The sequence below is a fragment of the Chiloscyllium punctatum genome, chromosome 13 (assembly GCF_047496795.1).
Source record: "Chiloscyllium punctatum isolate Juve2018m chromosome 13, sChiPun1.3, whole genome shotgun sequence".
NCBI lineage: Eukaryota > Metazoa > Chordata > Chondrichthyes > Orectolobiformes > Hemiscylliidae > Chiloscyllium > Chiloscyllium punctatum.
Genome location: NC_092751.1, coordinates 88,049,154 through 88,065,371, shown reverse-complemented (window position 1 = coordinate 88,065,371; position 16,218 = coordinate 88,049,154). Strand labels below are relative to the sequence as shown.

The 16,218-nt window shown below is 39.3% G+C and overlaps 1 protein-coding gene across 5 annotated transcripts in view; it reads right to left on the bottom strand.

Annotated features, from left to right (window-relative positions):
• The window catches only part of LOC140484620 (AP2-associated protein kinase 1-like), a 99,198-nt gene that overhangs the window by 42,359 nt on the left and 40,621 nt on the right, over positions 1-16,218 (bottom strand). For all 5 annotated transcript variants that reach the window (XM_072583138.1, XM_072583139.1, XM_072583140.1 and 2 more), the window contains exons 9-12: positions 15,893-15,972; positions 15,493-15,701; positions 8,626-8,810; positions 1,985-2,149 (exon numbers count right to left, since the gene is read on the bottom strand). In XM_072583138.1, the coding sequence (XP_072439239.1) occupies positions 1,985-2,149; positions 8,626-8,810; positions 15,493-15,701; positions 15,893-15,972 (639 nt within the window). The remainder of the gene's footprint in view (positions 1-1,984; positions 2,150-8,625; positions 8,811-15,492; positions 15,702-15,892; positions 15,973-16,218) is intronic.

Genomic DNA, 16,218 nt, shown 5'->3' with positions numbered 1-16,218 from the left:
GGAGGCAGATAATAAGCAGTTAAGAGAAAGGGGGGCTTACAGTTGTGCATAGTTGTTGTTTAGTGTACACTTTTAGAGGTAAAGATAAATTGATACTGCTTTCTTTAATTCATGAAATTTGGGAGTTCTGTCACTCATATTTTAACAGATTACAAGGACAGGTGAGCTTTTCTGGATGTTTAGTTTAATTAAGAGGGGTTCACTACCATGTCATAGCACGATCCTTTTGCACAACATCTATATCTGTGGAGTCAAGTCTTCATGTATGCATTGATGAATTAAATTGAATGATTTAGTTAATCATACTGTAAAATACTGTGAAGAGCTTCAACTGTTGCCACAATTTAGCACCATTTTGAATAGTTTAAGAATAGAAAGAAGAAAAATATATAACTGAAAGAAAAAAAGAGTCCAGAACCTCCAGCACCACCCAGTGGAGTCACCCCTCTTCAGGTCCTGTCTCTTGGCAGCTGGGCCCATCTTGCCAGTGTTGGTACCAATGCTGGGTCCCATGCTGAACCCATACTTGCCCTGCAACCAGGAGTCCACAACTCCACTGCCACCACCTTGCCAATAATCAGAAGTCCCTGGCTCTGGACCTACTGCAACCACTGCCTTGCCAGTAACCAGGGTTCTCCAGCTCCAAGCTGACCACAATCAGGAACTCCCACTGCCGCCTCGCCAATAACCAGGAGTCCCTAGCTCTGGGCCTATCGCAACCAGAACCAGGAATCTCTGGCTCTGCTGTTACCTTGATTATGCCAGGAGCTCCACCCTCTGGGCATACCACACTCCTGCCACTGCAGCCACAATCTTGCCAACAAGAGTCCCTACTCTGCAACTACTGCAATCAGGAGTTACAGTGATGATACCCAGTTCTGCTACTACTTCACCTCTGGCAAACCTCGACTACTGCCTGCATCTTTTAAGACTGTTTGCCAAACATCCAGTCTTAAATAAGGTACAACTCCATCAGTTGGGAAGATACAAAATATTACCTTGAGAGCTAACTTCAAATGTTGTACCTTGCCATGGATTCCATGTACAGCCACAGTTCTCAAGGCAAAACAGGTTGTTTAGCAACCTCAATATCTTGGAGATGATTGTGGATAACAGATGCTGGAAGTCAGAGTCAGTAGAAAATGGAGCTGGAAAAGCGCAGGTCAGGCAGCATCATCAGAGCAGGAAAGTCAACGTTTTGAGTTGGAATGCTTCATCAGGGCTGGGGAGGAGGAAAGGGAGCAGAGAAATAAAGAGAGGGAGTTGGGGGGAGAAGGTAGATGGATGCAGGTTAGGGGTTATTGTGATTAGTCAGTGGGAAGGGTGGAGCAGATAGGTGAGAAGGAAGATGGACAGGTTAGGTCCAGTCAAGGTGGCAGGGAGGACAGGGAAGGCTGGACATGGGATGAGGTTGGGGGTTGGGAGATTTTAAGGCCATTGGGCTGTAAACTCTGGGAGGCAGAATATGAGGTATTGTTCCTCCAACTTATGTGGACTTATTTTGGTAGTGGGGGAAGTCTAGGATGGATACGTCGCCAAGGGAGTGGGAGTGGGAGGAGTTACATTCACCCATCAGCTCTGTCCTTACCAATTTCAATTATCAACCATCCCTAAAACACACCCTTTCTTTAAGCATTGACTGCCATGTCACTGACCATTTAGGTCCTATCTTCTGGGTGTTCCTCCTTAGACCTCTAACTCTTATTTCTCTCACCTACAAGATCCTTAAAGCAACTCTAACTTTTAGCCTTCCCAATATCGCCCAGTTTGGCTCCATTTATTTCTGACCATCACACGAAATAGCACAGAACAGTTTCGCATTTCAGAAATGCAGTGTAGATTAAGTTATCATTGTTGAACAGTGCATTTACAAATGGGACCAAGTGCTCATATTTGAAAATTCTATTGGTTCAACAAGATGAAATTATGTACATAAAGCACTAGTTAAAAAACTAATTAAATAACTGCATTTTTAAGTTCTCACCAGAGCCTGTTGCTGTTGCTGTTGTTGTAAAGCCATCTGTTGAACAGACACTTGTGCCATCATCTGCTGCAAAGTTGCTTGGTGCTGCAAGGCTGTTGTGTACTGCTGCTGAAGATAGCAGTTCTGCATCATCTGCTGCTGGGCCCGCTGCATCACTTGGTAACGCTATATTAGTAGAATACAGCATTAGGTTCTCTTGGTTTAGAAAATAAATGGAATTACAGCCATTACCACACGTTGTCAACAGGACTCTTCAATTGTTTTTATTCACATGTATAAAACTTGTTTAGTATGGATTTTATGATCCCAGCCCATACACTTTGTTATGATCTAGCTTGGGACCTACACCTTCTTTTTAAAAAGTCGTCAAAAGAGCAAAATCCAAAACGCTCACGAAAAGAATAAAACCACAAGATTCCAAGGTTTTGAACAAACACTAGTACACTTTACTGCACAAAGTCAGAACAATAACACAGTCTACAATACAAATACAACTTATATGCTAACTGCCTGAATTAAACAGAGGTAAACATGCGTAACATACAAACCATGCTTGAATCCCTCAAGATACATCAAATTGCTAATGTGGCTAAATCAGATCATAGATTTCTCAACAGCATATCACTCCAACAACATCCAAAATAGTGAGACTGTGGGTTGTCAAATCTTAAAATTTTACAAGGGACCCTTGCATTTTCTCTTTCCATGACCTAGCTCTGGAACTCCCCCAAAAGCCACTCCATCACTGATTACCTCAAAAATGATTGCATGCAGGTTATAACACTGGGGAAGCAGTTCAATTATCCCAGTTTAGTTCACAAAGATCTTTGAGATGATCCTTTTGCTTGTCAGAACTCTGTTGAATAATCATTTTTTCTCAAATTCTTTCCTCTTCAAAGGATGAACAGGTGATTAGTACACCAACTGCAAATTCTCTTGGTTATTCGTTATAAAGGCCATGGCTTGTAACATCGGGTGAGGGAAATTAAACTAGCATTTTTCAGGTTTTAGGTATTTTACTGAAGAGAAAAGACACACCATTAGCCTTTTGCAGCATTCTGAAGGCTTTTGTCTGTATTGTTCACAATCACAAGCTGTTCAACTAGCCAGGAACAAGTAAATAGTTACTGTCAACCTAATAGACTTGATATCCATAACTAGTCACAACCTCAAAAAAAACCAATCAGTAGTAACCTGTTGCCTACCCATCTATAACAGCCCCCTCCACTGTATAAACAAAGCAGCAGCATAAACAGGATTTAGGAGTTTCGTAATTTGCTTTTTTAAATAAAAATGTGCAACTCCTTTCTCAATTCTTTGTTGCAAAAAAGTATAGAAAAATGAAGAGGTTTATGCTAAACAGCAGGCCTACTTTGAAACTAACAACATCAATTTAATGTATCAAGTCAGCAAGGACTAGATTTAAGAGCAGCATACTTATGGATGCAGACTGATGCTCTGCTATATTTCACCACTCTTGACAAAAACATAATTGAATTATCGATCTTTAGTGTAATCATCTCAGAACATCACCATTCCTATGACTAGCCCTTCTCAGGATTTTTTCTTTTCACTAATGCAGTTGCAATAAATCTCCAATAAACAAACACCGATTTAACTAGAATCAAAGAATGGTTACAGCTAACACACTCATTTGGACTCATAATATCCATACTACTCTCTGCAAGAATTTAGCTAATCCCAACACCAACCATTATCAGCCACGTGGCCTGCTAAGACTATGGTGACTTTACCTTTATTCAATCTTGTACTAATTAATCTACTCTCACCCTTCCTGCATGGCCTTTCAAAAAGTCGTTGCTGTTGATGTTGCATGACCACCATATATGCTTGAGTAATAGTTGATCTCATGTAAAAATATACCCTCAACATCTGTCAAAAAGTCTTTCCACTTGCTACTGAAGTCAAACTTTGCTGTCACAAACCTACTCATTTGAACATAACTGTTCAGTTCCACATAGTCACAGAGTCAGAGATGTGCAGCACGGAAACAGTCCAACCCGTCCATGCCGACCAGATATCCCAACCCAATCTAGTCCCACCTGCCAGCACCCGGCCCAATATCCCTCCAAACCCTTCTTATTCATATACTCATCCAAATGCCTCTTAAATGTTGTAATTGTACCAGCCTCCATCACTTCCTCTGGCAACTCATTCCATACACGTACCACCCTCTGCGTGAAAAAGTTGCCCCTTAGGTCTCTTATATATATCTTTCCCCTCTTACTCTCCATGCTGTCAAGGTTCCCATCTCACTGGTACTTTGCGTTCCCACTAATGCCTTCCTTTAATGTGACAATGCAACATCAAGAAGATACAACGATCACACCACTCAGTTCAAACTTTTCAGATTGCAGAGCAGGCAGTTAATTGTGGAGCAAGTAAAGAATGTGTGTGTGTGCGACAGAGAGAGAGAGAGAGAGAGAGAGAGCCAGAGAGCGAGACAGAGAGCCAGAGAGCGAGACAGAGAGAGAGAGAAAAATGGCAGAAATGTCACGTTAAGGATTGTCACTTCAGCCATGATCTCATTGAACGGCAGTGCAGACTCATTGGGCTGAGACCAAGACCCTATGAGATGAAGAAATAGGGCAGAAATCTTTGAAGATTTGAGGTACAGGGAGAGGCTGAACAGGCTGGGGCTGTTTTCCCTGGAACGTCTGAGGCTGAGGGGTGACCTTAGAGAGGTTTACAAAATTATGAGTGGCATGAATAGGATAAACAGACAAAGTCTTTTCCCTGGAGTCGGGGAGTCTAAAACTACAGGGCATAAGTTTAGGGTGAGAGGGGAAAGATATAAAAGAGACCTAAGGGGCAACCTTTTCACACAGAGGGTGGTACGTGTATGGAATGAGCTGCCAGAGGAAGTGGTGGAGGATGGTGCAATTGCAACATTTAAGAGGCATTTGAATGGGTATATGAACAGGAAGGGTTTGGAGGGATATGGGCCAGGTGCTGGCAGGTGGGACTAGTTTGGGTTTGGATCTGTTCGGCATGGACGGGTTGGACTGAAGGGTCTGTTTCCATGCTGTCCATCTCTATGACTCTATGAGCTGGCTGAAAAATACTTTACTGCCACCTAAAAATAGCACTGTTCCATTCCATAGTATATAACTTGGTGTGTGAAGAAATTATTTGATATTATAACAGAACACAAACAAACTGAATCGCCTTTAAGTAATAACACTGCAGAACTGGGAATAAAAGACATCCTGAATGTTATCAGTCCACCTGGAAAAACAGACCTAAAGGCAGACAACAAAAGTCAGCAGTTAAACTGAAGTTCTGAATAATCCCATACAACAGAAGAGTGTTTAAGGAATTGTCCCCTCACAAAGAAATGAAAACACTGAAAATAAATGTGCAGTTACCTTAAATCCCAAAGAACCTGACAAAAAACCTGTTTTGGGGGAAAAAAAACTATATTCCGTGAAGCTAACTGGCAAAAACAATTTATATAACTTCAAGCAAAATCCAGTCACTAGCACATGTTTATTCAACACTGGAATTCCACTATCACAATCAGTATTTCTAATTTATTTAAAACAGAGAAAACATCACTGCCAGATTTATAGAATCTATGTCAAATGAGCACAAGACACCCTCTTAGCAGTTTAACATAATTCAAATTGCCTGACAGTGTGCCTACATGCCCCTGATAATGATCCCTGAAGAACACAATTTTTTTGGAAGGTGATTTGAGGCTGACTCCACACGTCTAGGTTCAAGTCTCCTCATTAAACAAACACTCAGTGGATGAAACAGGTATCAAATGTGTTATCCAGCTTAATGTCACAAGATCTAAACCAATAACTTGCATATATACTTAGCATGTTCACTTGAAAACCACAAGTTACTGCTACTGCCTATTTGCTTTCAAGGTTTTCAGTCAACATAGCAACTCAGACAATATCAGCTAACATACTGGCTACTACCAAAAATAAATGGTCCAGCAATGCACATTTGGCACCATTCTGCCTACAGAAGACATACCACCATATTTCTTCTAAACGTTGAAGACGTGAGTAGTGATAACGACATTGGCCTAACCTCCAATTGGACAACTCACTTGTCTCCCAACACCAAAGTTCTCTAGTCTTACAAGTACAAGACTCTGTTTGTAGATTAGGTCAAAAGGACAGAATTTGCACTGAATAAATTAGCAAGGCGGCAAAGCAAGGGTTATTGTCAATTATGGCATTGAACGTTTCTACTTGTCACTTCAAATTCTTTTGTGATATAAGCAAAGATTCCGCTTCTACTGCTTGCAGAATGATAAATACAACATTTTTAATTACCATACATAATTTCCTTCTTACACTAGCATTATCAAAGTAGGCTTCAACTGAGATAGATGCTAACTGAAGGATTCCTTGAGGCACAGTCTGATGGGGCTTGAAGAAAGTTCAAAAGAAAAATATATGTTTTCCAAGAAAATGCTGCATCAAACAGATACGTGAAGTGATCCTGAAATGCCAAGAAAGGGCAAGAGACCAGCACTGCTGGCAATGGAACTGAAGCACTGGAGAAGATCAGCACAATTAACTATAACAAACAAAGTTATCAAAGCTAATGTTGCAAGGCATGAGTTTTGAGGGATGATCATTTTGAGAAATTGACTAATCTTTGGTAGTTGAGGGTCATGTACAGAAGTATTGGGTACAAAAGCAGGAAAATTGTGCTGTACCTTTAAAAAGGTCTGGTTAGGACACCAGGATTATTGCATCTAGTTTCGGCCACTACACTTTCCGAAGGATGTGATGGGTATCAAAGAATGTAGAAGAGGTTTATCAAAATGATTCTAGAACTTAGAGAATTTAGCTACAAGGTTAAGTCACAGAAAGTCGGATTATTCTTTCTGGAGAAAAGGAGATTAAGAATATATTTGATACAGGGTATACAAGATTATGGTAGGTTTCGAGAAGGTGGAGAAAAGAAAACTGTTCTGATTGGCATATAGTCCAAGAACAAGCACATACAGATTCAAGGTTTTGAACAATACATTTTCTTAAAATAAACCCAGCAAGTAGTTGCAACCTGGAATTCATTGCAAACAAAGGTCGTCGAAGCACAGTGATTTCAAAATTAACTGAACCAGGCAATTGAGTGAAATAAGCTTGCTGGGCTAGAGAAAGTGGATAGAAAGATTGACTGGATTGTTCTACAAAGAGCAGCACAGATCCTCTGGCATTGGTCAAACAGCCTCCTCTTGTGCTGTAATAATTCTATAATGACTGAAGAAGTAGCAACAAGTTCAAAAAAAAAAGCAAAAGATTTTATACTGGTTAGTCACCGATTTGGACATACCTAGGAATAGGGTATGTATATAGCTCAAAGCATGGATGGCTCTAAAAACTTATTGCCAAAAGATAAATGTAAAAAGTTAGTTAAATCTAGTGACAGAAAACAAGTGAGTTAGAGCTGCTCATGAAATTATAGTAATTGAATGGGCCACCAACAGCTTGTAATTATACAACACCCTTGAGTTAATGCAACATCCTAAGATGGCACACAAGAACACTACAAAGCATTTGACACCATTCTACATAGTGAGATGTTAGGGCAGATGGCCAAGAGCTTCAGAAGAGGAGGGGGCATTTTAAGGAGCACTCTAAAGGAGAAATGAGGAAAACAGAGGAGACTTAGAGAAGGTTCTCCAGGATAAAATCGAGAATGCTTTAACGAAAATACATTGAAAGGTAGTGGTGTCAAAAGGGTTCCATTGATAGGGAAGAGTAAGGTTATGGAGGGATTTGAATGAGTATTTCAGAATCAAAGCTAATCTAGTCAATGAAGTCAGAAATGCTGGGTCAAAGAGCAGAGGTGGGTTTCACAAGATGGATTCAAAAATGGTTTGACTAGAGGTAGGAGAGAAACCAGGACAAGGGAGAGCTTCACATGAAGTCTGGCCTGCTAGCTAAGGGAGGCGAGGTCAAGCAAAGGGCTGTAAGCAGGGCAAGTAAGGCTAGTTTTACCTTTAAAGGAATCAGGTAAGGGGCATGTGTGACTTTGATAAGCAGTTTCTGCACTATGACAAAAACAAAACCTGAGTGGAGGAATTCAAAGATGAAGTTCTGGATAGATGGGCATAAATATGGGAGTCAACATTCATGGACTTTGATGAGAAAAGGGAGGGAGGAGTTGGGCAATTGTTTGCAAAAGGGAGAAGAGGTGAAAAGCTGACATCTTGAGGACACAAATAAAGATGGCAGATTTGGAAGACAGGTTGGCAGCACCTCAAGAGATATCATCCAAATGAATCAAGAAGGGAACCTCGGTGGTTCGCAGAATAGAATCAAAGAAGCAGGCAGTTATTTTGGACAAGATGTGTTTAGAGAAGGGAAAAAAGTAGAATAGAAAAGAGAGAATAATGCAAGTTGTGCAATAGAGGAAATATGTAGGAAGCATTGCTTGATGGATAGGTGAATAAGGGGAAATGGCAGAGGCAGCTGACATGATCATCTCAATCTTTAAGCCAAATATCCATGAGCACCTCATGCTTGAAGCATCAAATGAAGAATTGAGTACCCAATGGTGGACTATTTGCATTGCACCCAACTGCTTTTGTAGTTTTTCCTCCATTTCATCACCAAAGTAGAGCTTTACATGAAATTGAGCATTACCTGTGCAGTCTGAAGTATTTGCTGTTGCTGGAAATATGCTTGATGTTGGTGCAACAAATACTGCTGTTGAAGCAAAAGTTGTGCCTGTGGCTTCAGTTGCAGATGCTGTTGAGGTTGTACTGGCTGAATGTTTGTTTGTTGGCCAAGTAATTGAGCAAAGTGTCCACAGTTTGCAGCTGGAACTCCTGTCCAAATGAAGAATTCAAAATGTTTAATATGCTCTGATCACTATTTGGCTCATAGATCTGAAATGCAAAATTTTTCATAATTTACCCTAAAAGTTGTGAGTGGAACCGGTGCATGTAGAGACATGATACATACAGTTTTCAATAAAATGGATTCCTCAATTTCGTGCAAGAATTTCTGTATCGGTCAGAATCTTGTTACACATAATTCAGTTGATTTACAACACTTCTTTCCTTGAATTTTTTTGACATTGGTTCTTTGAATCAGCAGCCATTACCTTAGCATTGAAAAATTGACAATTTGTCAATTTGCAGTTCTGCTTACAAGCTTTGGATTATTCTGCCTTTAGGATATCAAATTCAAAGGGCCCATGAGAATCCAGCTGACAACAATATCCAAGCTTCAAAATGAAACTCGACGGCTACTATCTGAACATCTTGAAAGTTTAAGATAATTCTTTGCATCAGAATTCACAATCATCACAGTTTTCATCCACAGCCAGATAGCCAGCAGCCATTATGATAGATAATAGAGGTGCAATTACCATATATACCCGAGTTGAATTTTTTAGACTGCTTTAAGGATAAATTTATGGAGTAGACCATTATATAGATACTACTTTTAAGGGTCTGAAATTCATACCCATCAAAATTCATACTATATCATGAGCAAAAGCCCAATCGATCTCAAAACAAATAAAGAAAGAAAACCACAATGAATTACGGTAATTATTGAATAAAGACAATAGAAATCAAAATGAATTAACAGTAGTAAGCTTTTATTTGTACATACAAAAAGTGAAGTAGAAATATACCGCAGTTTTAACTCTCAACTTCTGGTACATGTTGCATGTTACATCTTCAATTAAACATGTCCAATACCAAAATTAGTTAAAATCCTGCAAAGTCACACTGTTCAACATCTTCAGCACCGAATAATGCTTCATAATCATCAGGATGAATCATATCGTATGGATCCTCACATGTCTGTAATTAGCAGTAGCACATCATTTGCTTCTTCTTCTTTACCTATGTCATCCCATAAATAATCATCCTCTGTACCGTCCAATGCATTTGCAAGTCCACATTTCTTGAATTATTTGAAAATAGTTTCAGCCTTTACTTCCTTCCATGAATCAACGATCCATTCACAGATGAGTGGCAATGCTGGAGCCCATATACTGCCTCCTTTCTTGTATGTTTTTTTTCTCCATCATGTATGCAGTTATTCCACTTCTTTTTCGTCATGTCCTTAAATGGCTTATTGATACCAACATCTATTGGTTACAAAACCCTTGTAAGTCTGCCAGGAATTACAGCTATGTTAGTCTTATGTGATCAGATATTATCAACAACATTCTTCACTAGATTGGATCTAAACTGATCCCAGACGAGCAAATTCTTGTCCTTCCATAGTCCACCAGGTCATACATTCTAAACTTCCTTTATCCATTTTCTACATCAACCTGCATCTATCCAGCCTTGTGGTTGCATATGGAAACAATTCCTTTTGGACAAAGTTTTTCTCTTAAAAATAGCCATCTGTTTTACCTTCGTGCCATCAGCCATACAAGAAAGAACTAAAGTGAACTTACTTTTCTCATGGCCAGTGGTTATCACCAATACTGTTTTTTTTCTCCTTTTTGGTTCACAGCTTGATTCTCTGGCATGTCAAGAGCAATAGGCGTTCTGACCACATTTCCGATGCATGATAACTTTCTACCGATTTCGGATTACAAACTGTTTAAACTTTAATATCTTATCTTCTCGCTTAGCAGGCAGCTTTTATGCAATCTTAGTTCTCTGCTGAAGTACTAAGTCAGGCCTTCTCATGATCCTTATGCACCATCCAACATTTGCCTTAAAATCCAAAATCCCATCCTTCTTTGATTCATTTCATGCATGAATTTGGAAGGCTTCTGACTAACACATTTTCTATTTTGACGATTTTGAAGTACGCATTCAGTACTTTCTCCAATTGTGGCCACTTGCTAGGTTTACCTCTGATGGCACAATTTTATTTTAGCACTGTCTGAAGTTGGTTCAATATCTTTCTCCGGTTTCTCACAAGTTTCTCTGAAACACAAAAATCTCTTGCTGCTACACAGTTATGAGTCTTCTCTGCAACATCAATAACTTTCAGTTTAAATACTATTTATTTTGTTTTGTTCCAAAGGGCATTTTTACACAAAATGAAGAAATTCAAAACCTCAATTACATATATGACTTTATTCCACAAGGTTGGTTGTCACCTGACTCTTTCATGCCAAAATTATGTGCATTGTTCATCAAATCACACAACAGCAGGAGAAAGATATTCATTTCCTCATCTTGACATTTATGTACAGGATAATACCTTGACTCACAAATGTTGATCTGTTATCTGTAAAGAACTAGGATTGACTTTTACATGAGATATATGGAAAATTCCAGGATTTTTGGCCAAACACAGGGGGTCAACTTTTATATGAGATCGACTATTACTTGAGTTTATATGATTTATTAGCGAGTTTTGAGAAGATTTGTAGTTTCAGTTGAGGTTCTGGATGTAAGTTTGCTCGTTGAGCTGTAAGGTTGGTTTTTAGATGTTTTGTCACCATACTAGGTAACATCTTCAGTGAGCCTCTGGATAAAGCTCTGTGGTATAGCCTGTTTTCTATTTATATGTTTGGTTTTCCTTGGGTTATGGTATATATCATATTGATGTGGTGAATTCTAGCCTTCTTTGATATAGCAAAGAATAAAAATTAATAAACTAAATCAATTTGTGGATCTACTCAGATACTGATCCAACTCATTACGAATAATGTAGAAACCTACTGTTACTTCAGCATTGGTGCAGCTCTCATCTCAACCCATTCTTCAACTAGCACAAAAATCCTCTTAGAACTGATTGTGTGGCTCTGAATATGTATATTTGAATTTGACAATGTCGATCTCAGGTCTCAATATAACTCTCTCACTGGTGAATTGTCATAGTGTCCAGGGGAAAAATAGGATCAGTTTTTAAAACTGAATGCACCTGCATGGTGTACTCGTGAAGGAAGGATAAGCTGGAATATGAAGGAGACAGGCTTGATTAGTGAAAAGGAGTGTTGAAGCATAGTCACATTGCAAAGCTTTTTTTCTTTTCCTACTGGATGTCATTGTAAATAAGACACACCAATACTATTTGTTGCACTGGAAGTGGACGGCCTAAGGATTTACTGTCAGAATCTAAGTGGCACAACTTAAGTACTTTAGAATATTATTTTTGAAAGCCATTTATGTTTCACAATTGAAATTCCTCTATAATTTCATACCTCATGGCACTAAATTATTAATAGGTACACCTGAGCAAATAAAATCATAAACCTGGCAACTTAAGGTATCTCAAAATCTTAAAATTCAGAGTATCACATACCCTCACACTTCCCATTCTCTGACCCTGCACTGTGTAGGGAAACCACATTCAAAGGGATGCAGATTGCACAGCAGGTTATGCAGTATTGTATCCCACATTCTTTTTTCCAAATTTGGTTCCCTCAGAGTGTGAAAGTAATTACTTCTGCATTCTGAAGTATTGGTGAAGCTGCGTCACATATCACGTTTGCCTTTTATAGTCAGTGTTCTTCTAAATGTGTTATAATTTCTGATCTGTAAATTATATTACTGCAAAGAACAGAAAGTATAAAAGCTCTCAATTTTTTTAAGTTCTCTGGTATGGCAGCAATAGGGCTAAGATTCATGAATGTCTTTTAGAGATCGACTGACTCAGATTTCAAGCAGATGAAGGCCGTTTAGTTAATGATTATGTGACTGCAGAACTTGTCAGGATTGCAAAGGGTTACTATTGCTAAGAGTCAGAGATGAGAAAATGCAGTGCCAGCTGAACAGATAACAATACCCAGTTGGTACTGAGTTTCCACTCCATATCCACACAATAGGCATCCTTTACAGTCCTGGATTCTAACGGAATAGATAGTCAATGTCAGCCAAATAGCTTTGGGTTAGTCTCAGAGATGTGAATTGTATTGTAAATCCAATTTCTTATGCAATTGAGAATCAAAACAATGTTTTGAAGAGAACCGTAACTGAAATTTCTACTTGCATCTGAACTCTTTAAATTGATAAATCTTCACTCCAGCTTTAAATAGTCTGCAATTGCATGAATTGAGTTCTCAGCAAAGTGTAGTCAATCTACTAGAAAGATTTTCTTCAAAAAAGTCAAATAGTTAAAGGAAGCAGCTATTTGGCCAGTCATGTCCTTGCCAGCTCTCTAAATCAGCTCAGTAGGGTTTTCTCCCCCTGCCTGTCTTCCCCTTAGCCCTCCATGGTCTTTTCGTTCAGTTAATCATCCAAGTTGCTTCTGGAAATCATGATTCAATCTGCCTCCACCAAATAGTCAAGTACTGCACTGCAGTCCTAACCATTCGCTATATAAACATTTATTATCCTCTCATTACTGGATCGATTTTTGCCTTTTTTTTGTAAGAAGGGTACTTTTTGTTGTCTTCTAGTCCATGACCATTACAGCCAATGAAAGCGGCTCATCATCTACCTTGCCTCAACCCCTCAACTTTGGGCACAATCATCATATATCCTCTTAATCTTCTTTTCTCTAAAAGAGGAGATAAATCCCAGAATCTTCAATCTTTTAATGTAACTGAACAATCTTATTGCTGGAAATATTCTCATAGTACCCAGGAACAGAATGTTGGCCATTTGGCCTTTCAAGCCTGATCCATCATTCAATAAAAATCATGGCTGTGCTGCTTGTGATCTCAGCTCCAAATATTATTTCTTTTCTGCAGTTTTTCTAATGCTTCAATAACTGTGCTAAAGTATGCTGCCCAGCTTTGGCAAGTTCAGACTCAACCGGCATTTCATATTTCTTTTAATAGCTTCCCCATTTTGTACCATATGGCCTTTTCCATAAAGCCCAAGGACCTTATGATTTATTAACTGCTTTCTCAACTTGTTTTGCCACATTCAATAATTTGTCCACAGAAATTCCGAGGTCCCTATGCTGCTGCATCTCCCTTAGAACTATTCCCTCATCTCATTTGCCTCTCAATCTTCTGAACAATGAAAGCTGTCACACCATGCTGCTTTAAATTTAATCTGCAACATTTTTCTATTCCACTAGCCTGCGTATAATAGCTTATTCACCATTTTCCTTGCAGTTCACAATACTCCTCTTGTAGCTTTATTCGCTAATCTCATATATAGCTCTGTTCCTACCTTCTTAAAATTAATAAATTAATTATTTTACTCTGGATTGCTCCTGGTCTTTTTCTTAGAAACATAATGTCTCGTCATGCTACAATCACAGTCATCTAAATGCACCCCAACTGGTACTTGATCCATTTGACCCACCTCATTCTCCAAACCAGATCTCAATATCTTATCGCTGGGTGCAATGAAAACATACTTTGATGTGGAAAATTCTCCTGAAGAAAATCTAGAACCTCTGGCCCTTGTGTACAGTTACAACTTATTTCCAGACTATATCAGCATTTTTAAATATCCCTCATTATGACAGCTCCGTAATTTTTGTTATGTCTAATTTTCATGCAAATGTGTTCCGCTACCTTCTTTTTTAGATTCCGTACAGTATGGAAACATCCTCTTCGGCCAAACAGGTCCCCACCTACCCTCTGAAGAACAACCCACCAAGACCATTCCCCTACCCTATATTTACCCATGACTAATGTACCTAACACTACGGGCAATTTAGCATGGCCAATTCACCTGACCTGCACATCTTCGGATTATGGGGGGAAACTGGAGCACCGGGAGGAAACCCACGCAGACAGGGGGAGAATGTGCAAACTCCATACAGATAGTCGCCCAAGGCTAGAATATAATCCTGGTCCCTGGCATTGTGAGGCAGCAGTGCTAACCACTGAGCCACCGTGCCGCCACAGTCCCAGATTCAATTCTCGCCTTGGGCGACTGTCTGTAGAGTTTGCACGTTCTGCTCATGTCTGCGCGGGTTTCCTCTGGGTGCACCGGGTTCCTCCCACAGTCCAAAGATGTGCATGTCAATTGAACTGGCTATGTAAATTGCCCATAGTGTTAGGTACATTAGTCAGAGGGAAATGGGTCTGGGTGGATTATTCTTTGGAGGGTCAGTGTGGATTAGTTGGGCCAAAGGGCCTGTTTCCACACTGTAGGAATCTAATCTAATCTTCCATGTCGATAAGTGGCCACTAGTTGGTCTTTTTTAAAATATAAGTTTTAATCAATTCCAAGCCAGGTTCACCTGCTGCTCTTAACATATTGACACACTACCTAGCAGCATTATTCAAAGCAGCATGCCCTTGAAAAATGATTCAAGCTTGGCACTTCTGCACAAATCACCCCAGAAACAATGCATAACATGCTTCGTTAGTATTCTGCTCTACACAATAAGGCAGACAGTCAGAAATGGGCTCATTTTCAAAAGGAAACCAATATTTCAGACATTAGCTTGGCTTGAGGAAACACCTGCATCAGCTCATTCAAGTAGCATTTGCTTTTAACTGTTACTTCAATGCCATTGAAAACGCTGAAAACTTTCCCCCCCCCATTAACCATACTGCCAGCAGCAAATGCTAATTTGTGGACAAGAGATAAGAAAGGAGTTAGCTGTAACCAAGTGACTTTAAATCTGAAAAATATTTTGAAAGATTATACAGATTTGTACATAAATACATACCTGATGGTTGAGGGGTCAACTGTGCAGCTGAGGGTTGAGGGGCCAACTGCGCGGCTGAGGGTTGAGGGGCCAACTGTGTAGTAGATCGCTTCCTTGGAGTCACAGCAGGTTGAATCGTCAGAATGCTTGAAGATGGAGTTGGTTGGCCAGCTTTTGGCCTTTGGCGAGGTGCTATTGAGGTCTCTGTCGTTGGTACTGGGTCAGTAAGCCTATGTAAGATTTATAATAACAGTAAATTTATAATTATCAACAATAAGTAAAAGGCTACATTTCTACACCCAAAGCTGGTACACACAAGTCCAGACTACAGTGTGAAAGACATCAGGAAATTTACTGTGAACGGATACTTTAAAATGGAACAAAACTCAAATTTAGCTATTCAAAGCAGTGACCAGTCTACCTTGCTCGTGGTTGAGACTTTTTAGCAGCAACTTCACTAGTTTTTACTGGTATTGGCATTTTCACTGGAATCGATACATTCTGGAAAAAAGTAACACACCTTGAACATATCTATCCTTCCTTCTCAAAACATAAAATATAACTTTTAAATATAAAATACAGAATGCTGATTCAAAATCAAACAGTCTCAGCAGGAAAGTAATCAAAGTGTTTGGATTTGGTGAAATTTAAAAGAAAATGCTCCAAATTTCAAGTTTTACTCTTTTACCCAATTTGGCTGCAAAGATTGATCAATTTGAAGCACTCCACTTCTAAAGTCTATATTTG